The following is a 24856-nucleotide window of genomic DNA, read 5'->3' on the forward strand; positions in this document are numbered from 1 at the left end:
GGACAATAAAATGTAAATTGTGAATAAATTCAAAGTTTCTTACATTTTCCAGTTTGCATGAAGCCGGATCGCCTTCCAAATACCATGATTCAGATTATGAGCGTGAAGCAGGCCTGATTCCACCGGATTCTGTTTTCAGTCTGATATTCTCTCCGCCTGCAGGCCAGCCTGAAGAAGTTCATGGATTACATTCAAACCAGCGCCGTGGACAAGATGGCCAAGTTCCTGGACAAAGGCCTGGACCCCAACTATCAGGACGCCGACACCGGAGGTGAGGGGGGGCGGAGGAGGCGGAGCAGCCGCCTCCGTCAGAAACCGCCGCCACTCATGGTAGTTTGAGAAAGTCAGCAATAAAAATGACAAAATGGGTTTAAATGGGGTGAAATGTGGTTGGTGTTTCCTGTCAGGGTGAGTGTTGAACTCCACCTCCTGCCTTCTGCCCTCGGCTCTGCGAGGCGCCCGGCGTGGCTGGGTGGCTTCTCTCTGATGCTGTGATCACGCCGGGGGGTGGGGGGTGGGGGGTGGTGACAGACGGCTCATTTACAGTTTGGGCGTGCGACTCGGCGCCACTGTGTCAAAACATAGAGCGCGGCCTGGCAGCAGGGGTGTGAAACACTCCCAGAGCAGGACACAAGGGGGCAGCAGAGACCCCCACACCGACACCCCCCATGAACCAAGGCTCTGAGGGCAGGGCCGGAAAACTGTGGTCAGGGGCCACATTCGGGGGGGGGGGGAGTCAAACGTTTCCCCACTTCCTCTCTTTTTTTGTGTACCTGATCATGTAGAGAGCGCCGCCGCCGTGGAGCGCTGCTCTGGATTTTTTCCCGTCTGCATCGAGGCGGTGTGGCGTGGCGTGGCGTGGCGTGGCGTGGCGTGGCGTGGCGGCGCCTGGACAGGAGGCAGCTTGGAGTTTGGAGAGTTTGAACTGGAATATCCCCACAAATGTCCTCCGACCGAGCTTTTTAACACGGCATAGAGGAACCTAACAGCAAGAAAGGAGATGAAAAATGGATGAAAAACAGAAATTAAAAATGTCTCTCACAGTCTGATTCGAGGGTAAACAGTCTCACATTGTGTGTGTGTGTGTGTGTGTCTCAGAGACGCCCCTGTCCCTGGCGGTGCAGTGTGAGCCGGGTGGAGGCGAGCCCATCCGGGTCCTGGTGGACGGCGGCGCTCACATCGACTTTCGTGCCAAAGACGGACTCACGCCGCTACACAAGGCCGTCCGCGGCCACCGCCATACGGCTCTGCTGGTACACACTCGCCTGGACCGTTGCTCTCAGACAGTGGTTTGTGGTGCTGACGGTGGGGTTTTCCCCAGACGGCGGCGCCGTTGTTCTCGTTTGAGTTGTTGTAAGTAAACAAGCTGAAGGCAGAAACAACAGAGCGTCCCACTCAGCCGTCAACACACTCCCACACAACACACACTCCAGCTCACACTCCAACACACACTCCAGCTCACACTCCAACACACACTCCAGCTCACACTCCAACACACACTCCAGCACAGAACCAGCGTTTTACTCCACAAGAGCTGAAAAAGACGCGTCAGTATGGAGCCTGGCTCGTAGTTTAATTCCTCCTGAGCTGAACCTTCAGGCTGAAGGTTTCGCTGGGTGAACTGACTCCTCCAAATAAACTCTGACTTCTCCAGCGTTCTGCGCTGCATTTAAAACTAGAACTTAACGAATATTTCTTGATTTTTAAGCGCTGAAGATTTATTCATCCTGCCTTTATGCCTGAGCTCATAAAATATTGATTGAAACGACAGTTTTTCCATCAAAATGTTAATAATGTGAATAGTCTTGTCTCTAATAGCTTATATCAGTGTTTCTCAAACTTTTAAACCAACAACCGCCTCCGAAAAAATTAGGCTTTCCATGTACCACCATTATGACCAAAGTAATAAAAAAAAAAAAAAAACTCTTCTCAAATGAAGACAACACACACAGGAAGCAGGTATATTTCTAATCGTCTTAATCTTTATATTTTTGTTTAATTCTGTCAGCCTCAGTTAGCAAAGGCAGAACACTGGAACCGTCACACAAAGGGGCAACTCTCCCTCTCACTTACATCCTCCCTCTTTCTCCCTCTCACTTACATCCTCTCTCTCCCTCTCACTTACATCCTCACTCTCCCTCCCTCCCTCTCTCTCTCTCTCTCCCTCTCTCTCTCCCTCCCTCTCTCTCGCACTCATGCAGCGTGGTTTGTTGCTAACGCTAGCTGCTTAATTAGCCGCCCGATAGCCTCGTGTTGCTTCACTGTCATCAGCTTCGGTTCCAGCAGGGCTGCTGGTTCTATTCTCCTCCTGTTCCGCACTTCTTTTCTTCATAGTTCCTGTTTGGAGCCACATTTGTAGTTCTCGGACCTCTCATTCCACCTCTGGACACTCGTTACGGTGAAGCTAAGCGAGTTTAATCGTCAATGGCGTACGTGCGCTACTACGTGACTGAGCGTGAGCACGTCGCGGTCCAACACGTTATATCAGAAGAGAAAAACTGAGTGAGAATTACAGTTGATTTGACGTGTTGTAATTTGAAATTATTATGTATTTTGGTGGTAATATTTGTTTCTGAAAGTTTTGACTTTTAACTAATCTTCAAAGAATGTATACATTTCTGTGATTCCCCCACGTACCGCGAGAGGGAGCTCACGTACCACCAGTGGTCCGCCTACCACAGTTTGAGAACAGAGGGCTTATATCATTGATTATAAGTTACTGAATTTTTAAAATTATTGTTATCACCGATTTCATGATGATGACTGTTGTTTATGTTGCTGTTCTCATCATCATTATCATTATTATTATTATTATTTTATTATTGGACCACATGCAGCCTCGGTCTGATTAAACGGTTTTTAAACATGCCAGTATGAAAAGAGTTTTGATTCAGCAGAAATGATGTAAATCTGTCAAAACTATCAGAAGCTCCACTTTTCTTCCCTGGTTAAATAGTCAGTCATACTTTCGCCATCTGGAGGAGACGGTGACGTTTGACCCAGTTAAAGGTGCTGTAGGCAGGATTCAGCATCTCCGCCAAGATGGCGATTTGACCCATCTAAGATGGCCATTTGAAACCCAGCACAGCCAATCCTGTCCCGTTTTCTCTGACATCACGCCCTTATGCAAGCTAAGCCCCTCCCACAAGAACATGCGACAAATGCCCCTCGACCAATCACGGTTAGAGCCTCAGGGGCTCTTCTGATTGGTCAAAGATACCTGGAGCTGTGGAGATTCCTTTTCAGCTCAGAACAGAGACAGATGGAAACGCTGCGCCCTCACGGTAGTGCAGTTATGCTACTCTCCTAAAGGATTATCAATGGATACTCTAACATTTAATCCAAAGAAAACAGAAAAATTAGCATTGACTAGCAAAATCCTGCCTACAGCAGCTTTAATGAACGTCCCGTGTTGCAAACATGCTGTTCCATATATCACTCATATTATCCGTACATCAAACCCTTCGTCATGCATTTTGACGGTCCTGTTGGTCAAAGCGAAGCCAAACAGGCCGTTTTCAGTCTGCTCTGATTTTAAGAGCAGGCAGAGCCTCGGCCACCCTGTGATTCCAGACACCGTCCACCAGGGGGTCCTAGACCTGCAGACTTCAGGGGTCAAATGCAGGAAGCAGTGGACTCGTCAATATGTACATTATAATCCTGAAATCACGGTTTCTGTTGAATTGATATATTTTTAATGGTGTGTTCTTTATGACCCGGCGTGTCTTTGCGCGCCCCCTGCAGGTCCTGCTCTCTCTGGGTGCGTCTCCGGACTACAAGGACCGCCGGGGCCTGACGCCGCTCTACCACACTGTGCTGACAGGGGGCGACACCTCCTGCTGCGAAACGCTGCTGTACCACCGCGCCAAGCTGGGCATCAGGGACGAGAACGGCTGGGACGAGACGCACCAGGTACGCCGGCCGGGGGCCCGGGGCACCGGGGGCCTTAGAGGGGCGGAGCCTTACAGACAGCTGGCGGCGTCTCTGTCCAGCAGGGGGCAGCACTGAGTCGCCTGGGCCTTTATGTCAGACCGGTCTGGAGTTAAGTTGTTTTGTGTCCATGTTGTGATTTCTGTGTGTGTGTGTGTGTGTGTGTGTGTGTGTGTGTGTGTGTGTGTGTGTGTGTGTGTGTGTGTGTGTGTTTGTGTGTGTGTGTGTGTGTGGTCCATTGAAGCCATGACACACCGCACCTCTCACCCTTCATCCCCCCATCCTGCTTCAGCGGAGAGGACAGGCCAGAGGAGGAGCAACAGGTATCAGCTGATTCATCTGTCACTGATCTCACACACACACACACACACACACACACACACACACACACACACACACACACACACACACACACATGCTCCCATCAGCATCTGTCTCTTCGGTTCTGTTTGTCATACAGTACACTGTGTGTGTGTGTGTGTGTGTGTGTGGCAGTGATGCTGCAGTTTGTGGATTGGAGCCAAACAGTCTGTTAAATCTCACTTTATATCTTCAGCTCCTGAATTAGAATCACTCTGTGGATCATTAGTGTTTGTTTAGTTGTAAAGATTTAACCAAATTATTTTATACCACTGATTTATTAAACCACCAATAATTATTCTATTAAAACGAAGATGTTTAGTCAACAGTAGCGATGTCAGCAGTGCAGGGATCCCACCTTCGCTGTAGTGTTAGCACTGGGAAATGTAATGATTTATACGACAGGAATATTGTTTGTTTTATTTGGAATGTAATAAATAAAATCAAACTATAAAAATGGAAACTTTCCATGCTGAACAGAAGTAGCAAGAAGCATCAGCTCAATTCATCCTTCTCCAGTCAGCCTGTTTGTATCCTATGATTTTTTTTGACGAATCAGAAACCTTCATAGAGACCGAAAAACAAAGCAAACAACCAGCAACTAAAGGAACCGATGAATAAACAGTAAATCACTGAAATTTTAATTGAAAACATTAGTGTTGGTACGATATGCCAACAGCTGAGCGATCCTCACTGCGATCAGAGGTTTGAAACCAACAGCTACGTTAAACTGAGCTCAACCTGTAAGAAATGGTTTTATGCTTCTTAAAGGTGGAATACAGGATTTTGATTTCCGGGTGGATTACCTAACTGGTGGGTCTGTTTGTCAATCATTCTGACGAGCTGCTTTCGTAAGGCGGTTCCACGTGCTCACGCCCAATCAGCTTCTCCCTTTTGCGCATTCAGAGTGTTTCTGTAGCCGTGAGCGTCTGAGCTAGTGCTGACCGATGGCGAGTCTGACATCATGAAACTGGAACTGTTTCGGAAAACAAGCTTTATGAGCGAGGCGGATCGCAGAAACTGTAAACAGAGCCGTGCACGCCGGAGAAGAGGAGGTCGCGCTCGCACGCTTCCGCGTTTCCTGGGAGAAGCAGGAGAGCCGGGCGGATGGTCTGGAGCATGGCGTTGTTCAAACAGTGAGTCACAGACGTTTGGCTTCGTGTTTTCGAGAAAATCCTGTATTACACCTTTAACTTCACGTTGTTCCATCCTAAACAGTCGGAACTTGATGAATATCAGGGAGAGAAGTGAGTCCTGTCTCTCCTGTAGCTCTGCTGTCTGTTGACCCATGAGGAGGATCCTGGTTGACCTTTGACCTGAGATCATTGTCATCACCTGATCAGACTCTGGAGGGTTAAATGAGGAGGAGTCGCCTCGTTTTCCTGCTTTTCTCAAACAACCAGAGAAATCCTGCTTCTGCTGCTGCATCGCTTCACTCTGCTCTGCCTAATGACATCTTCCTCCTCCTCCTCCTTCTCCTCCTCCTCCTCTTCTTCCTCCTTCTCCTCTTCCTCCTCCTCCTCCTGTTCTTCCTCCTCCTCTTCTTCCTCCTTCTCCTCCTCCTCCTCTTCTTCCTCCTTGCTCCTCTTCCTCCTCCTCTTCCTCCTCCTCCTCCTCTTCTTCCTCCTTGCTCCTCTTCCTCCTCCTTGCTCCTCTTCCTCCTCCTCCTCTTCTTCCTCCTCCTCCTCTTCCTCCTCCTCTTCCTCCTCCTCCTCTTCCTCCTCAGGCCTGTCAGAACGGGAACTCTCAGCACCTGGAGCACCTCCTCTTCTATGGAGCTGACTCCTCTTCCCAGAATGCATCTGGAAACACTGCCTTGCACATCTGTGCTTTATACAACAAGGTGAGTTAGCTCAACGCTGCCTGGCGGTCTTCCTCCTTGTCTTCCTCCTTGTCTTCCTCCTTGTCTTCCTCCTTGTCATCCTCGCGGTCTTCCTCGCGGTCTTCCTCGCGGTCTTCCTCGCGGTCTTCCCCGCGGTCTTCCTCGGCCTCCTCTGACCTCCTCTGACCTCCGCCTGTGGTGTTTTCAGGAAAGCTGTGCTCGGATCCTCCTGTACCGAGGAGCCAACAAAGACACCAAGAACAACGGCGGGCAGACGCCCTTCCAGGTGACGCCGGCCTCCTTTTCGAGCCTGTTGGGTTTCGCTGCGGTGTTCGTTGATGTGTTTGATGCTGTATGAAGGAGGCCTGTTTACGTGACAACAGCCGAAGGAGAATTTGTTGTTATCGTGTTTTTTTGTTCGGAGAAAGTTTAGCATTTACGCGACAACATTCTGAGAACGACGTCTTTTTCCACGGAATCAGCAGAAACACTGAAAACAAGGTGGTCTTCACGTCCAGCCTCCAGTGCCTGTCGTAGTGAAGCTCCACAGTTTTTCCACTTTAGCAGCTTTTCAGAAAAGTTGAGTTTTTCCTCGTTTCCATTTTTCTGAGAGTTGTGTTTTCGGTGGCTCCGAGCAGTGTTGTCGAAAAATGACTGCATTTTCTTCCTCTGGCAGACAGTTTCCATGAAGCTACGCTGCACACTGCCGGACATACCGAGGTTACTGACTCCGTTTCTGATTGATCATATATAAAAACACATCGGAGGACTGGGGCAAAGAAACAAAAAAGAAACAAAAAACAACCCAAAACAGCTGTTTGTGTTCAGACTCTTGTAGAGGACGTCACTTTTAATGTTTTTCCTCTCAGAAATCCATAAAATTCACTTTTTTAACTGTAAACATCTCTTACCAGACACATATTTCATACAAGCTGTCACATTTATTTCCACACTTTCACAGACGTCCACTGGAACGGTCTTTCTGTTCACGTCTCCTGTGAAGTGGAGAGTTTGAGACGTTTTTCTGAATCCCGATGAAACCGTAAATGGAGAAGTCTCATATACTGCTTCCTGCTCTGGATACGCCGGATGGAGAACAGGGGGGACCGATATGGGGGAAATATTGAATTGCGATATTTCCCCCCAATATTGCGATCGCGATATAGAAAGTGAAATTTAATTTGGTCTATTTTTTAAAGAATTCATTGTTTCAATGTTTAAACATTTCTTTGCGATTATTCCCTCTAATATTGCAATTGAGATTAAATATGTGATTATTTTAAAGGGCTGGAACAAGTGAGAGGGATTCAGTGTTTGGATCGTCCACTTTCTATATGAACTAATTCAGACTGAAGTTCAGAAATTAAAAAAATGAAGTCGTTCAGTTTAGAATCAGTTCAGCTGTTTCTCTGCTGTTTCCGTTTTCGTCTCGTCTCGTCTTGCAGTGTGTGACGTGCAGCGACTCTGTGGTGGCTGCTGTTGCCAGGTTGGGAGGTTTTCAGCTGTTGAGCCGGGTTTTCGTCTGGAAGCTCTTTGACAATCTGGCGCTCTCTTGAACAAAGTTAAACTGTGGAGCGCCGTTCACAAACGAAAACTACAACCCAGTCCAGCAGCCAGAAATACAGCAGATATACAGCAGTGCAGTTCACGTCACTTGAAACTATATGAACGCGTTAAAGAACGATCCTTTAATGAACACGTTCAGTAACATGCTGCTAGCATCACCCTGTGATGTAGCGATGCTAGCGTAGCATGCTCTGCTAGCAGTGGTAGCCTAGCATGCTCTGCACAACACCCGACGCTGCGCAGCATCTTCTGGAAAACCAAGGTGACTCCTCAGGACCAGCATGCCGTTCCTCCGGAGTTCAGGTTGTGGCCGTTCCGTCAGGACAGAGGAGACTGAACAACAGCTCAAAAGTTGCAGGAGAAGTTGACGGAGCCGAGTTCTCCGCTTGCTCGCCGCTTTAAATCGCAGTCAAAAGCACCTTGCGATTCAGACAGTGCGTTTTGTTATATCGCGATAATATTGCAAATGCGTTCAGCCCTGGTGGGGAATCAAACCAACGACCTCCTGATTGCGGATGACCGCTCCGCTGAGCGTTTCTCTGCTGTGTTTCCGTCAGGTGGCCGTCATGTCCGGTCACTTTGAGCTGGGGGAGATCATCAAGAACCACCGGGACACCGATGTGGGTGAGTTCTACCAGGAACGTGTGAATCTGCCCGACGGCGTGAAGAGAAGCTGTTCGGATGGAGAGAGGAGGCGCTAACTGAGACCGCTCGCCTCCTCGCCTTTCCAGTTCCCTTCGTGGAGTCTCCAAAGTACGCCCCCCAGAGGCGGGAGAGCACCCGCACCCTGGCCATCCCCCACCCCCACCCCTTCCTCCGGGCCAACAGCGACAGCAGCATGAACCTGCCCGACTGGATGGCCGTGCCCAACGCGCCCGCCACCAACATCGTCTCCGTGCAGGTGACTGCTCCCACAATCCCCCGGGTGATCGCCGAGGAGGAGGAGGAGGAGGAGGCGGAGGAGGAGGAGGTGGAGGAGGAGGAGGAGCCTGGAACCGAGTCACAGCAAAACCAAGAGACACGTCTCGGGTCTTATCTGGACTCCATGGTTTTCCTCTGACTTGGCTGATTCAGGGTGTCATGGATGGATGGATGATGGATGAGTGGATGGATGGATGGATGGATGAATGAATTAGTCTTTTCTTTGCACCTTGAATGTTTTTGTATCATTAAAGCCCAGAAAGTTCCTCTTCGTGCCAGTTCACTTACATAAATACGTGGTAGTGTCACTGATAAGCAGAACCGTACAATATCAGACAAAGTAACTTTTCCGCCCTCTAGTGGTCACTCCTCATAACTACAGCACATTGCTCAGCAAGTTGCATAATAGCAGTTTGAATAATTAAGATTTAAAAATTTGGATTCTAATGATTAAAAGACTTACCAGTGGACTGCGGTGAGGTTTTATATGTGAAACACGGCTTGGAGTTGAACGTTTGAGCCGTGTTTTTAGTGTAACGCTGATTTTTCTCACCCTGATCTCGGCGTATCTGGTCCGTGGCAGGGCTACAAACACACGGGAACCCTGCGGAGCTCCAGCAGCCCCCGGGGAGCCAGGACACGCTCGCCGTCCCGAGGCCGGATCGGAGACAAGGAGGACCGCAGCAGGCAGAGCCGGAGGCAGGGGTGAGCCGGAGGGAGTCCGGGCGTCTCATCTGTTCATGTGCAGAACTTCGGTTCAGGGAGTCGTTTGTAAAGTGCTTTCCATCATCAGTGGCTTACACACACACACACACACACACACACACACACACACACACACACACACACCATTTGGAGTGTGAACCCTCCGCCCCTCCCCCTCCAGGCCCGCTGCCACCGCCACCGTCACCACCGTGCAGACGGCCGGCCAGCGCCGCCGCCTGTACAGCGCCGTCCCGGGACGGATCTTCGTCGCCACCCGGGCTCACTCGGCGCAGGGCGAGAGGGAAATCAGCTTCAACAAGGGCGACAGGGTCAAAGGTCAGTGCGTGCAGGGATGTGTGTGTGAGCACCAGCGCAGAAGCTGAAGTGCATTTTGTCTTCCATGTGATTTCAAGGTGTGTGTGTGTGTGTGTGTGTGTGTGTGTGTGTGTGTGTGTGTGTGTGTGTGTGTGTGTGTGTGTGTGTGTGTGTGTGTGTGTGTGGTCGTCTGCTGCTAACGGGACGATGCTCACAAACCCTCAGAGCTCAGAATTCAAACCACCTTTCAAGTAAAAACATCAATTTTTGATTTTTGTTTTAGACAAATTTTGCGTTGACGTGGCAACGTTTTGAAAACCAAGTCCGTTTCTACGGAAACTCTGGAAAAAAATAGTAGTTTCCGTGTTGGGCCACTAGTGGGTGCTGTTAGATGTTGAGCAAAAGAACATGAAGGACACAGCGAGTGTGTTCGAAGATCTGTGGAGAGCAAAAAGAAAACCCAGTGAAAGCACCATGAGTGTGTGTTTCTGTTTCTGAGCGAAGAATAAGTTTGAGATTTAAGTTTTTCTGTTGCTGAAGTTTTTTTGTTCTGTGATCACACAGTGCTAAATATAATTCTGTGGTTTTTGCCGTCAAAATGGAGACGGAGCCCGCGCGTTTTCAAAAAGTTGCGTTTTCAGTGACTCTGAGCACCGTTGTCATGTAAACAGTCGAAAACACAATAAAATGTTCGGTTTTCACTTGAAAACGTGATGCAGACGAGGCCTTAAGGTCAGTTTAGAGCAAGATAGAAGAGTAAATCCAATAAAATCTAACACTGAATATTCAAATAGTGTCGCAGTTCAGTGAAACGTTCGCACGCTTCAGTAGAAGTAAACCTGGAATCTTATTTTCCAGTTTGATGAGACAAATATAAACTTTAATAAAGAATAGTTTCACAGTTTAACTAAATCATAACCCATAATGCAATCTGACCACGACAGCATCAGATCGTAAACATTAAGCTTTCAAAGCCACGTGTATTTCATTTGTTCTATTTGAACTGCTGGTTTATCCATTTGTTCAATTAAAACTGGAATAAAGTGGAATGGAAATGATTCTTTACATGTGGAGCAAAATAACAAACTTTAAAAAAAGGTAATGATTGAAAAAAACATAAAACAGTTAAATCTCTGCAAAAACAAATGAAACTGTTTAAAACTGCTGAGAAGGCTTTAACAGATAAAATAAGTACATCTGAAAAACTCCTCAAAATCTAAAACAAGTCAAATTTATCAAACAGCTCAAGAACACACACCGTATCGGCCCGACTGTAGGACCACTTCATTCACTGCAGTGACGAGTATCATTTTGTGAAAATAAAAATATGTTGAAGACAGTAAGGTTACTCAGAAACAACTTTTTATTGTACAATTATTCTAAACTCTAAAACTCACAACAGAGAAAACATTTCATGTGATTTAAGATCTAGAAATATTACTGCAGTGTTAAATAAAAAACTAAATTCTCTTTCTCACAATCTGAGGCTGAGACTCAGTGAAGAAGCAACAAAAAGAACCTCAGAGGTTCAATAACTGCATCAGTGATATAAACACCTTCATAACCATCAAATTCCAGTTCTGTTCTATTCAACTTGATGAACATTAAGAGTTCAGTCTAAAAAACAAATTCGAGACTGCAACAAAACATTCGAGCATACATTCACTGTGATGGTCCATTCACTTCATGCTCAACGGTACTTTGGCTCCATCTAGCGGCCCGGATGTGTCACCACAATCTAGTCCTCGATTATGAGACGACCCCCGTACAGTTTCTGGGATAAAATATTGTCCTGTAGTCAGGCCAATACGGTAATAAAATACACAAAATTACATTTTGGTAAATGACTTCCAGTCATTCCTAAACTATGATTCATCTTAATCCTGAATGAAAATGGTTCAGATTTCACCTCAGAGCAGAATCAAGCATCCTGCCGCTGCGTGTGGCGCGAGGCGACGGGCCGCCTTGGCTTCGCAGCAGCTCCTCCCTGTGTGTCATGTGACTGCAGGGACTTCATCGTTTCAGAGCTGGGAGTTAATTAGCGGCACTTCGCCGCCCGGTGACGGGTTCTGGACATGGCGCCAGATGCTGCAGGGTTCGATTTCTACCTGATGTTCCCCGGGAAGCTTCAGCTGCCGCCGTGTGAGGAACCAAGCAGTGCCAGATCTGAAAGAAGCTTCTGGACTGTTTAAAGCCAGGACAAGGATTCAGTGGTTCAAAAATCAATAAAATGACACATATTGCTGCATTTCTGCTCAGAAAAGTCTCTAAACTGACTCCTTAAACTTCAAGATACATTATTGAACACAAAACTATTCTGATGTCGTGTGTTAATTATGAAGAATAAAACAAATACTGATGCTGCAGAAGTTCTGTTGATGCTGAAGTTCAGTTTTCAAGATAATTTTAAGATAAATGCACCAATAAGATGGGACAATAACATGAAGCAATGAGGCCAACAACTTTTTGATTTAATGCAAAATGCACCAAAATCACACTTATGCCATCAGCACACCTATTTTTCCCTTTATTGTCAGTATTTCTCTACATTAAAATGGTGTGTATTCTGGTTTAAAGTACATGGTCAGAACCAGCAAATGAAATATTTAGGGCTGTCAACAATAACGCGTTAATGGCATTAATTCATTTATATAATCAATCTCATTAAAATTTTTAACGCAGTTTAACCCATGCGCATCATGACAAGTGACACAGCGTGCAGCGCTCGGAGCGGTGCGGCATGGCGTGTTGACGCGCGTGGCGTGGCGTGGCGTGGCGTGGCGTGGCGTGGCGTGGCGTGGCGTGGCGTGGCGTGGCGTGGCGTGGCGTGGCGTGGCGTGGCGTGGCGTGCGTGGCGTGTTGACGCGTGGAGCGGTGCGGCGTGGCGTGTTGACGTGTGGAGTGGCGCGGTGTGCAGCGCGGTGCGGCGACACACGGAGCCTGTACAAATACACTACACACACAGACATTATGTTACGGTGTGCATGTTTTAGTTTTTTGAATATTTATTTTATTTGGAGCCTTAAATAAAAACACATCACGTGTTAAATATATATAATCATGTCCTGTCGTTTTTTTTTGTTAATGCAATACAGGGAAAAAAAGGGTATATTTCAGACGTTGGTGGAAATTGCGATTATTTGTGATTAATAATGGTTAATTAATTTGTAAGCTGTTATTAATCTGATTAAAAATTGTAATCATTTGACAGCCCTAGAAATATAATATTATGGCTGAAAGAAGAGACTCAGAGTGAGAGACTCTGGAGACGTTTCACCCCGTCAGCAGCAGGCGATCAGACTGCCGGGCCAGGTCCGGGTCCGGGCTGGGTCCGGGTCAGATCCGGGTCACATACGGGTCTGATCCGGGTCAGATCCGGGTCACATACGGGTCTGATCCGGGTCAGATCCGGGTCCAGTGTGTTCTGCTGTCCTAACGTGAGTGTAAGGTCTCCACTTGTGTTTGTATTCGATGTCTGCAGGTATGAATATGTGTGTGTTTGTGAGTGAGTCTAAGGTGTCGCCAGGTATGTACGTCTTGGTGAGTATGTGGGGGGGCGGGGCCAGGGTGGGGGGGCGGGGCTATGGAGGGGTTTGCATGTACGTGTGCGTCTGCGTTGTTTCTTTCCTGTCTGTCGGATTTCGTCGTCGTCTTTTTGTGCATTCGTTTCATGCAGGTGTCCCTGTGTGTGTGTGTGTGTGTGTGTGTGTGTGTGTGTGTGTGTGTGTGTGTGTGTGTGTGTGTGTGTGTGTGTGTGTGTGTGTATGTTGTGTCACCTCTTCCTGTTTCTGTTTCCTGCCCCCCCCCGCAGTGCTGAGCGTTGGCGAGGGCGGGTACTGGGAGGGGACGGTCAGGGGTCGCACGGGCTGGTTCCCCTCCGACTGCGTGGAGGAAGTGATGCTGCGGAGCCAAGACAACCGATCAGGTGACCACACACACACACACACACCGCTACATCTTCGTACCTAACACGAGGCTTGAATGCTTTCTGGATCAAAATAAATCTGGGGATTTGTCAGAAATTCTTGGAACTCCTCAGAAGCTGGACGCCACATCGTTCCAGACTGCACAGGATTTTTAAAATCACTGGTTGTCCAACAATGACAGTAACACCATGTTCTCCCTGTGCGCTTATGTTCTGCGGCGAGCCTGAAGTCACTCAGACTGTTCAGTGAACCGTCTTCACTCTTACGTCTCGTTCTCATGACAACAGTTCAAGCCTTCATTTCCCAAAAGTTTCGCGTTTACACCGCAACGTTTTGAGAACGACGCCTGTTTACACAGAAAGGGAAGGAAGGCAGCAGAACTCGCTACTGCACAGGAGCAGCGTTTTACACAAAGTTGCGTTTCTCCCTCGTTTCCATGGAGACGGGAGTCACAGAGTTTTTAAAAAGTTCCGCTCTGGGATCTTGGTTTCATTAGTAGTTCTGAGAACCGCTGTCGTGTAAACGGACGCCGAAAACGCAAAGAAAGTTTCCTGTTTTCCACGGAAGCCGTGGTGTTAACGGGACCTCAGTTTTCTGGGACGCACGGCGGCCCTGAGCTGGGTCAGAGGTCAAGTAGAGCAGCTGGCTCCGCTCACCCCCCCTCCTGTCATTCCACGTTCCAGAGAGCCGCGGAGAGCGAGCCAAGCGTCTGTTCCGCCACTACACCGTGGGATCCTACGACAGCTTCGACGCTCCCAGGTAAGAGCCGCCGCCGCCGCCGCCGCCGGGGGTGCCGGGAGCGCCGTCTCCTGGCTGGATGGGGTTTCCGCACTCCGATCGTTTGGAAGCGTTTGTCCTTTGTTGTTTGTTCGTCTTTCTGGAGCGGCTGCTCCTCCGTGACTCAGTCTGGGATTTGTCCGTGTTCGAGCGGCGTTATGAAATCGCTAGTTGTGCTCGCCGCTGCCCTCCGTGACCACGCACTCGGAAGTGATGCATCTGCATCGCCGTGCCGTGGGACCGGCCTCCCATCATCCCTCCAACGTGCACCAGAAGGTTGTTATGCTTTTTTTTGTGTTAATGCCGCCCGTCATCCGCCCACCGCCCCTTAATCAGCATCCGGCCTCAGACCGCCGCTTCTGCTGAGAGGACGGCTCCTCAGGTCTTCATCAGGTTTCTTTATTCTAAGTAGAAAACTAGAAGTTTGTCGGACGTTTCCTGACAATCCAGAGGAAACAGCTCCTGGGTTTTGTAGGATTTTGTTTAAAAATTTACAAAGATACAACTTTTTTTCTTCTTTTCCAGCAATTCCTTTTCTTTATCTTCCAGCGTTGTGTCGGTCTGGGTGACTCCTGCAGGAACAGAGGTTGGAGGTTCTGTAGTCTACACAGTTTTTGTTTGTTGGCCGTATTGGAGCCTCTTGCGGGCCGGTTTTGGCCCAAGGGCCTCATATTTATCACCCTCAGTGTGGTTTTTAACTTCTGTCTTCCTCAGCACTGCTCCGTTCAGGCGATCCGGAGGAAACTCTCGGCGACTCGGCGCCTCGCGGCCGTGTTGTTGTTTTCTGCCACGGCTGCCTCTGATTGGCTCTGAGGCTTTGGAACTCGTCCGGTCGTCCAGGCCGCAGACTGAGAGAATTATTTACATCGAAGTGAAGCCACTAAATAAAGAAGAAGAAAGAAAAAGAAAGAAAGAAAGAAAGAAAGCCATTTTCAGTCACGTGTATGATTTATGCTAAATCCTGCCTTCCGTTTCGTTCATCGCCTCCTTCATCATTTTTCCGTATTCATCATTTTTCATGATTACTCAACTTTTTTTCCCGCCCTCTTTCTATAACTCTTTCTCTCTCTCTCTCTCTCTCTCTTACACACACACACACACACACACACACACACACACACACACACACACACACACACCATCATTTATTATTAACGCGCTTTTCATCACCAGTGGCATTTCATGCAAGCAACATGTTCAGCCATGTGAAAACACACACGTATGTTTGCACACACACACACACACACTCACATGATGGATAATTAAAGCGGCGGCGAGCGGCCGGCTGACTCACAGCAGCCTTCACACGGCCTCCGCCGCCGCACGCCACACCTCACCCTTCCCTCCCCTCATCCCTTCATCCCTCCCTCGCTCGCTATTCATCACGGCTTCGCTAACCCCCCTGTACTTTTTAATTTCCCTCCTCTCGCCCTCGCTCCCCCGCGGTGCCTCCATCTGGAGGTCGGACGGTGAAGGGCGCTCGGGATGGCGACGGGGATGAGAGGGGTGTTTCCGGATGGCGGCGGAGCGACGGGGCCCTTTTGGTTCATTCAGCAGGAGGCTGAGAACAAACGGGACAAACGCCCTTTAAATTCAGTGAAGATGGATCCTTGATCCTGGTCGGACACCGGGATCTGCTCCCAGCCTGAACTCTGCTCCGCCGCTCCCGATGAGGATGAATAATCCCTTCATTTAGCGCCGCTCCTCGCACTCCTCCTGTTTTTACAAACAGCACAAAAAAACTCTGAATCACATTTTTTGTGCCACAAAAACAATTTTCAAAGATCAGGCATTAAAAAAGAGGTTATCTGATTCATCCCTGCTGAATTAGCGTGGCGGTGTAGTGGTTAGCACTCTTTATTGATTCCTGGAGGTTCTGGGTTCAAGTCCTGTTTGGAGTTTGCATGTTCTCCCTGTAGCTTCTTTCTCCAATTCTAAAAATGAAATTCTTGCGTTTCTCTTTTCTTTCACTGAACGGAACTGAACGCTGTAACTAAAGTAAAGTGAAAAACAGGTGAGCTGGGATGTAGCTGTAAATGTGCTACAGAGTTAAACTTAACGTAGTAAACGTGTAAACGTCTCCATCAGTTCATTCGTTCTGTTGTTAAGTTTGATATTCTAATTTTAGCTTGAGCTATTTTATCAGTAAATCCAGAGAACCCAAACCTTTTCATTCATGTTTCTACTCAATTTAATTAAAAAGACATGCTTTTAATCTGAATTTGTTCACAGAGGAATAATATTTAGATGTTTTATCATTGTTTCGTTTCAGAAAAACACACAACAACACTGCGGCTTCCGGAGCTCCGGCTTACCCAGACACAGACCTCTAGACGCGCTGCTCTTCTTACCGAACATATATCTGCATGTATGACATGTCTGGCGACACCGGGCTGTGGAGGAGGAGAGGCTGAGCGGACCGTGATGAAATGTTGGTGAAATTAATCAGCTTTTGGACGATCGAAGCCGTTTCGGGAGCGGCGTTACCGATGCCCCGTCTGCTAGCCGTATACAGATGTCTCGATTTGGATCTAAATTTCTCCCAAAGCTCTGTTCGGATCAGAAAAGCCTTCTGGGTCAGGATATCGTTCTGCTGCATTCTATGAACAACGTGAAAACTGTTTAAACCGAACTTCTCCTTTGAGAGAAGCAGACACAGCACAGCTGAGAGCTGAGGGGAGATGTTGGCGATGCTGCCGTCAGAGCTAGCTAGCGAGCACCAGCAGTGGCCTCTCGATTAAAAACTCTTGACGTGAAGCTCATGAAAGTGTTTCTCCGCCGGGTCCTGCTTCCTCCCGTCGCAGAACGCTGAGCGAGCGTTCCTCGGGTGACACACACACGTAGTGAACTTGAATCGGAACGTGAACTTCCAGCGGTCGTGAATAAAACGTGGCCTCCCGGGACGAGCAACACGGATTCTGTAGAGCTTGAATAATTCGACACACACGGCTGGATCTGTCCACGTTCACTCCTGTACGACGAAATATTGAAATGTGGTGTTGAAAGCAGGAGGTTCTACCGGTTCCTTCTGCGTTAGCCGGATGCTAACGCTACAGAGCGCTAGCTAACTCTGAGCTGCTGTTCACACGGCGTCCTCCAGACCGGGCCTGGGTCACACGAGGACAAGCGGGCTGCAGGATGGTAACACTCCTGCGTGCGTGTGTGTGTGTGTGTGCGTGTGTGTGTGTGCGTGTGTGTGTGTGTGTGTTCATGTCTCACAACAATCTGCTGTTGTCGTTTCAAATGTTTCAGAAGCGTGTCTGACATTGACTTTGAGCTAAAGTGTCAAGAATCAGAGTGTGACGGCATGGTACAATGGACACACACACACACACACACACACACACACACACACACACACACACACACACACACACACACACACACACGGGCTATAAAGTAATAAACGAGGACATAAGCCTGTGATCATATGGACCTTCTGTCAACATTTGCTTCCTCCCCCCACCCCTCCCTCTCTCTCTCTCTCCCTCTCTCTCTCTCTCTCTCTCTCTCTCTCTCTCTCTCTCTCTCTCTCATCACACATGCATGCACACACATATTGTACACACAGCGTCACAGTGGCATGGCCTGTCATGCAGGGAGGGAAACAAAAAGGCAGAGATGTGAGAGGAGAGAGGACAAGAGGCTGTGATCGTCTGAATGGGAGAGAGAGAGAGAGAGAGAGAGAGAGAGAGAGAGGTGGAGAAGGGAGGGCAAGTCGACGGAGGACAACTTGGACATACGTGGAAGGATGCTCTGACTAAGAGATGATGTGAGTGCCTATTTGAGAGAATCTGCACCCTCTGTCCCTCCTCTTCCTCCTCCCCTCCTCTTCCTCCTCTTCCTCCTTCCGCCACTCATCCGCCAGCTGTTCCTCTGTCCTCTCCTCTCTTCCCGTCTGCATTGATGACCCTCTCTCCCCCTCTTCCACATGCTCTACCCTCTCATTCATGCTTTGATTACAGCAGATGTGTGAGGCTGCAGTGTGTGTGTGTGTGTGTGTGTGTGTGTGTGTGGTTAGTTAAGAGTGATTTAAAGACACATGGGGTCAGTAAGGGGGGGCTCCAGAAGGACACATCAGGTTTACTCCTGTGATGCAGACGAGGCTGAATCCACCGTCTAATATTACATAATGATGTTTTCTCTTCTTCTTCTCCTCTTTAAACATTCTGACGCGCGGCGGTGATACCTCCCCCATCAGCGGAGAGGCCTCTCTCTCTCTCTCTCTCTCTCTCTCTCTCTCTCTCTCTCTCTCTCCCCCCCCTTTTGAGTGAAGACATATCGCAGTCACATCCATTTTTATGAATGGGGAATCATGACAGTGATAAATAGGCAGAGTGAATACTATACATATAAACTATAGGGGGGGGGAGGGGCGGGATCTGGTTGGACGGAGTGTGCATGTGGTTTTCCGCCGCCCGTGTGTGGAGTCGACGGCACGGACGCCGCCGTGTGTCGACTTTGTGTGTGTGTGTGTGTGTGTGTGTGTGTGTGTGCGCACGAAGCCCCCTGCGAACAAACCCGATCGCCTCGCTCGCCCCGATCGCCTTGCTCTCCCTCCAAATTACCTCATTTCTCTCTCTCCGTTTTTTAAGCCACCTTATTCCCCCTCCTTCTCTCTCCCTCTCTCTCTCTCTCTCTCTCTCTCTCTCTCTGTGTCGCAGTCACAGCAAACCATCTCCATCTCTCTCTCTCTCTCTCTCTCTCTCTCTCTCTCTCTCTCTCTTTACCATTCCTCCTCTCTGTCTTAAGTATGAAGGGGCTGGGAGAGCTCGGCCCTCTCCCTTTCCCTCCTTCCATCTCTCTCTCCTCCTCTTCCTCCTCTCCTCCTCCTCCTCCTCCTTCTCTCTCGCGGCTCGCGCTCGCTGCTGTCTCGCTGGAAGACGAGGAGGAGGAGAAGGAGCAGGAGCAGGAGAAGGAGGAGGAGGAGAGGGAGGGGAGGAAATGGCGATGGGGGCATGCGGCGAGGAGGATCTCTCCCTCTCCCTCTCCCTCTCTTCTTCCTGGCCGTCGCTCGGCCCTGTGAACAGGAGCGTCTGGTTCATTTACAGGTACCTGCCATGGCTCCCTCCCTCTCTTTCCCTCTCTTCCTCCAGCTGCTGGGGGGGGGAGGGGGGGGGGCGAGCGAGGGATGCATGCATGTGGACATCATGGACGGCCGGCAGGATGGATCAGACAGACTGACAGATGTTACAGAGCATGCAGAGGGATGCGCTGGCTTCAGCGTGTGTGTGTGTGTGTGTGTGTGTGTGTGTGTGTGGAGATGGAGGAGAGCTGCTGCTGCTGCACAGCCCGGTGTATGAGCAGTGCAGTCGTTCTCTGTTTCGCTGTATGAACGTGTGTGTGTGTGTGTGTGTGTGTGTGTGTGTGTGTGTGTTGAATTGCTCTCTGAACAGTCGTCCTTTAGCGCTGCTGCACCGGCTCCATGCAGCTGCTGCTCCCGATGTGCAGATTGATGTGCGTGTTTTGTTTGTGAGCATGCCCGTGTGTGTGTGCATGCGTGTGTGTGTGTGTGTGTGTGCGTGTGTGTGTTTTCCATGAGAAACATTAAGATATCGCTGGTTCATTTCTTTTCTCCTGGCAAGTTGAATGCATCAGTTCTCGCGTCCGCTGTGTGTGATGCGTGGCGTGTTCCTCTGTTTACCTGCGTGTGTGTGTGTCAGAGAGAGAGAGAGATTGAGCGAGAGAGGCTGGCTCGCTGTGCTCGGAGAGGGAGTTTTAATGATGCAGCATGCATGACAAGTTCCAGCTTCTTCCTGACACCTCTGTGGAAGCCAGCCTGGCCAGAGCCGTTAGCCGCCCGGCTCCGTCCCTGATGCAGAGTGAGACTCAGGACAGCGCCGCGTTGTCCAGCGCCGGCGCCGCATCGTCCAGCGGCGGCACCTCGTCGACCAGCGCCGGCGCCGCGTCGTCATCCAGCGGCGGCGCCGCATCGTCCAGCGGCGGCGCCTCGTCGTCCAGCGCCGGCGACGCGTCGTCCAGCGGGGGTGCTTTATCGTCCAGCGGCGGCGCCTCGTCGTCCAGTGGTCTTGCTTTGTCGTCCAGTGGCGGCGACGCTTCCTGACGGCAGCTCTGAGCGTCATGTCAGCCGGATCCTCTGAGGGATTCCGTCCCAGAATGCTCAGTATGTTCCTCCTGGCGACGGCTCCGAGTGAGAACGCAAAACATCTCTTGCGTTTCGGGCGTCCGTTTACGCGACGGCATTGAGCCACTGAAAACACAACTTTTGGAGAAAGTTTCTGAAAAAAAGAAGATGAAGGAAAAAGCAGAATGGAACTTTTCTGAAATGTTCCGTCTCCATGGAAACGGAAGGAAACGCTGCTGCAGTGCACGAGTATCACAGCAGCTGTTCTGCACATGCTCAGTAGACGGACAGCAAGAACTGTTTTCCTGAACTGTGTCCTGGTTCCAGTCCAGATTCTCCTGGTCCTGGTCCAGATTCTCCTGGTCCTGATCCTGGTCCTGGTCTGGATTGATAGTTTTCGAGTTGACCGTCACTGTAACACCGGTCCAACTTGATGTTTTGTCCTTGTTCTCTCGTTGTTCATGTTTGTAGCTTTTTGTTCAGGAAAAATACCCCATTTTCTGTATTTCTGCTGTTTTCAAAATGTCGTAAGAATGAGAAACTTTTCTGAAACGAAAACACAGAAGTGTTGCGTTGTCACCTGAAACGTTGTCGTGTAAACGGGATCTAAGGAGCATTACAGCCTCAGCTGTTTGCAACAAGTAGTTTTATTCCTGGTCTCCAACATTTCAGCACCTCGGTGTCAGACTGACATCTGCCTCTCATGATCAGCTGGCATGTGACCCGGTCCTGAGGGTCCTGAGGGGTCTTGAGGGGTCCTGAGGGGTTCTGAGGGGTCCTGAGGGTCCTGAGGGTCCTGAGGGGGCCTGAGGGGGCCTGAGGGGGCCTGAGGGGTCCTGAGGGGTCCTGAGGGGTCCGGATTTTGGGGGAGTTTGGATCTCAGAGAGTTGAGTTTTTAGGATTGTAAAAGCTGTAAACATCTGTGCTGAGCTGAATCCCGAAGGTTGGGGTTCAGATGGGTTTTGCTTGCTGTACTTAGCGTTAGGGTTTGCGTCACTTCCTGGACTCGTCACCCTGAATCTCCACACCTCTGGAGAGGCTCTGGAGAGGTTCAGAGATGAACTCGGTCACATTTCTGCTATAGCGGCAGGATTGCAGATGTTTTTCTCTTCGTCCTAATGAGACGAGGTTCCCGATGTGTCTGAAGCATCTTTTCTACATTTCCTGAAGCTCTTGACTCGGGTCGGGACCTTTTGTCCGATCCGGATGAATTCAGTCCTCAAGTTCAGACTTTAGAGCAGGAAGATACTGACTGAACTTGTTAAATATAATATACATGGTAGAGGAGGCGAAAGGAATGGTGCGATGCTGGAGCTGCATTGAGTTTGTTTTGTTCATTTGAACTTCTTTTGTTGAAAGTTTGTTTTTCCTGCTGTTTTCTCATTTAAAGGGTTAAAGTTGCTGCTTGTGACCGCCGGACTAAGATTGAACAAATACGATGGAACAGAGTGTCAGACTCATTCTAGGGCTGCAGTTTCATTTTGAGTAGCCAGACCAGTGTAACGGTGTGATAATAACCTTTAGATTTAAACTTTTAAGTTGTTCTTTGTTGTGGAGCAGAATATACCTGATGGAAATGTCTGTTTTCACAATTGCTTCAGGAAATGAAGGCAATCTCAACGTAAATCCAATTTTAAGGAAACCATCTGGTGTGAGATACAGTGAAACGTCCAGTTATCGGATCTCAGTGTCCTGCTGTGTCCGCTTGTCTTTAGATGTTTTTGTAAAATTCATGTTTTATTTCAAATTTTTGCAGTTTGTTTGAAAGTTTGGCCACATTGGGGCTTCCTGCCGGCCGGTTTCGACATAGGCCTTATGTTTAGCAGGAGATGCGTCTTCCCCGTTCAAGTTGTTTCCAACATCAGTCTTGAACTCCTTTTTGAGACGGAGGATTCCTGCAAAGCCTGAGAAGGAGGGAAAATGTTTCTGTTTCCGAAGTGTAACGTGTTAACGCTGCAAAGTTTTGAAAATGATGCAGCGTTTGTGTTTTTTCCCATGAAGCTTGTTTTAAAGTAGATTTGAAGGCAGATTTCTGCAGGTCGTGATGCACTGAGCCTGGGCTGGAAGGAGAGCCAGCGCTGGAGTTGGCTGCTGGAAGGAGAGGTTTTCAGCTCGTCCAGTGAGTGTGTGTTGGAGGCAGCGTGCCTGATCTGTTACTGCGGAGGCCTTTTTCTCAGTCGGCCTCACCTCGTTGTCCCGTATCTTCTACTGTTTCCTCATCAACCTGCACGTTAGAACTTTAGAACGGAGCCAGGCCGAGCGATCACGAACCAGCCTTTATTTTAAATTAAGAAAGAAAAGTCAGGATCGTTACCTCGGGGCTGATTAGCTCCCTCGGTGATGGATGGAATCGCTTCTCAGCATCTGTTTTATGGAGTCCCTCAACAACAAAAAAATTAATGGGAACCCAAAAACTTTTCACTTTAATGAAGTAACGTTTATCACGTGGAACCTCGTCCAGTGGAGGATGTGTACGACGGTGACGTGGGGAAATGAATGAATCCAACAGAATAGATGATCTGTCGTTTGATTGGTTGATGCACCATGTTTCCTTGTGCTGAGTGCATTCCCTGCAGCGCTTTGCATTAACCCTGGACATTATATTATCCTGCAAGCACGCTCACTTTTAACCCCCAAAATTCAGTGACACTTTATAAAACACTCTTTCTGCTGCTCTAAAAACTGTTTTGTTTTTTTAAGATTGATGTTGTACACAGTTAGATCTTCCTGGTTTTAGGTTGATATTATTATCCTGACTACGATAAAGTGTGTTCTATTCTGTTCTATTCTGTTCTTTAGATCCTTTTAGGTGGTTTTGATCTGTGAACTCAGTCACAAGGGGGCGGCTGTGGTTCAGTGGGGAGAGCAGTCGTCTCACAATCGGGAGGTTGTTAGTTCGATTCCTGTCTCCCCCTGTCTGCATGTCGAAGTGTCCTTGGGCAAGACGCTGAACCCCAGATTGCCCCCAGTGGATGGACTGAGCGCCTTGCATGGCAGCCGCCTCCACTTGTGTGTGAATGTGAGTGTGAATGGGTGAATGTGATATTGCAGTGTAACGCGCTTTGGACTCTGTTAATGCAGTGTAGAAGCGCTATATAAGTGTAGACCATTTACAAGCTTTAAGATCTGTTAATTTACATTATTCCCCAAACACACGCAGGTGTTTCATGTGAAAATGCGCTGGCTTTTTCGTCTTCGTTCCACCAAAAGTTTCAACATTTGTGCAACTTTTTTCAAAAAGTGTACTCTTACACTGAGAAGCTGAAAATGGTGCTGTTTTCCAGTAGTCTCTTGTTTTTGTCATGAATCCACAGAAGACAATGCTGTAAACATTAAAAGGGACATATTATGCTTTTTTTCAGTCATGCCATATCGGTCTCAGAAGCCCAAAAACATAGTATTTAGGTTTGTTCGCCCCAAATTCTCACACACACACACACACACACACACACACACACACGGCGGGGGCACAGTCAGGGGGAGGAGTTAATCCTCTTATTTCAGGATAAGTGGACCAAACTCACACTCCACCGTTTCAGCTTCAGCTTCAGTTTCATTTTCACAAAGTGTGGTGCGAGACAGGGAGGAAACAGACGGTTTTCAAGTCTGAACGTCATAATGAGGCTCCGGCAGCACACACTGCTATAAGAAACTCACAGTGACACAAGCAGAATGTGTCCCTTTAACACCGCTGGTGTTGCTGTGACTGTTGGGTCTAAAACTACAGTCACTGCACCTTTAGCTCGTTTCTGAGTTTTTCAGAAAGTTCCACCTTCGGAGCCGTTCTCAGAAACTTGCTTTTTCGGTGTATCTGAGCGCTGCTCTGTAAACTGCTTGAAAAGTGTCTCATTCACTCAGCGTAGTGCTTCCCCCCCTAAAACCCGCCCGTTTGGAGCCGAGCCTTCCTCTCTGATCTCTGATTCACCAAAACGTCTCGGTGAAGCCAAACCCGCTCTCAGTTCTGCTCCCCATTCCAGAAACAACCTCATTATGGCTTGAAAATCAAATTTTCAGGCAGAGTCCCCGGGAGGGGGGGGGGGAGGTTCCACACCCCGAGCTGGGGGCCAGTGATCTAGAACATTTGAAGTCTAGAAACTGACAGAAGAGGACAGAAAGACGAGAGGCGGTGAGGCCTGGCAGATTGTCAGAGCATCACACAGTCAGCAGACTGGATGAAGCCGATCACCGAGGGGGGAGATGTGATCAGGAGGAGAGTTACTCTGTGATTAGAAGTTTGGAGAAGGAGGGCAGGAAGCCAGCGAGGGGCAGAGCAGGATGGAGCGGAAAGAAGAGGATGAGAATAGATCCAGAGAGGATGGAGGAGGCTGGGACTGTCTCGGTGCATGATGGGACGGTCACATGGCCGGTTGTTTCCCCCGGTCATTCAGAGAGCGGTTTGATTTCGCGCCTCGTGGGATTCCTTGGTGGAGTTTGTGTGTTTTGGTTTTA

At 48.8% G+C, this 24856-nt stretch overlaps 1 protein-coding gene across 2 annotated transcripts in view; it reads left to right on the top strand.

The window, feature by feature from the left end:
* The window catches only part of shank1 (SH3 and multiple ankyrin repeat domains 1), a 63032-nt gene that overhangs the window by 15092 nt on the left and 23084 nt on the right, over positions 1-24856 (top strand). For both annotated transcript variants that reach the window (XM_030089239.1, XM_030089240.1), the window contains exons 4-14: positions 163-271; positions 1099-1253; positions 3745-3912; positions 6017-6133; positions 6321-6398; positions 8236-8302; positions 8410-8579; positions 9183-9304; positions 9486-9640; positions 13431-13544; positions 14229-14304. In XM_030089239.1, the coding sequence (XP_029945099.1) occupies positions 163-271; positions 1099-1253; positions 3745-3912; positions 6017-6133; positions 6321-6398; positions 8236-8302; positions 8410-8579; positions 9183-9304; positions 9486-9640; positions 13431-13544; positions 14229-14304 (1331 nt within the window). The remainder of the gene's footprint in view (positions 1-162; positions 272-1098; positions 1254-3744; positions 3913-6016; positions 6134-6320; positions 6399-8235; positions 8303-8409; positions 8580-9182; positions 9305-9485; positions 9641-13430; positions 13545-14228; positions 14305-24856) is intronic.

Source organism: Salarias fasciatus, chromosome 4 (assembly GCF_902148845.1).
Source record: "Salarias fasciatus chromosome 4, fSalaFa1.1, whole genome shotgun sequence".
In the NCBI taxonomy this organism is placed as follows: domain Eukaryota; kingdom Metazoa; phylum Chordata; class Actinopteri; order Blenniiformes; family Blenniidae; genus Salarias; species Salarias fasciatus.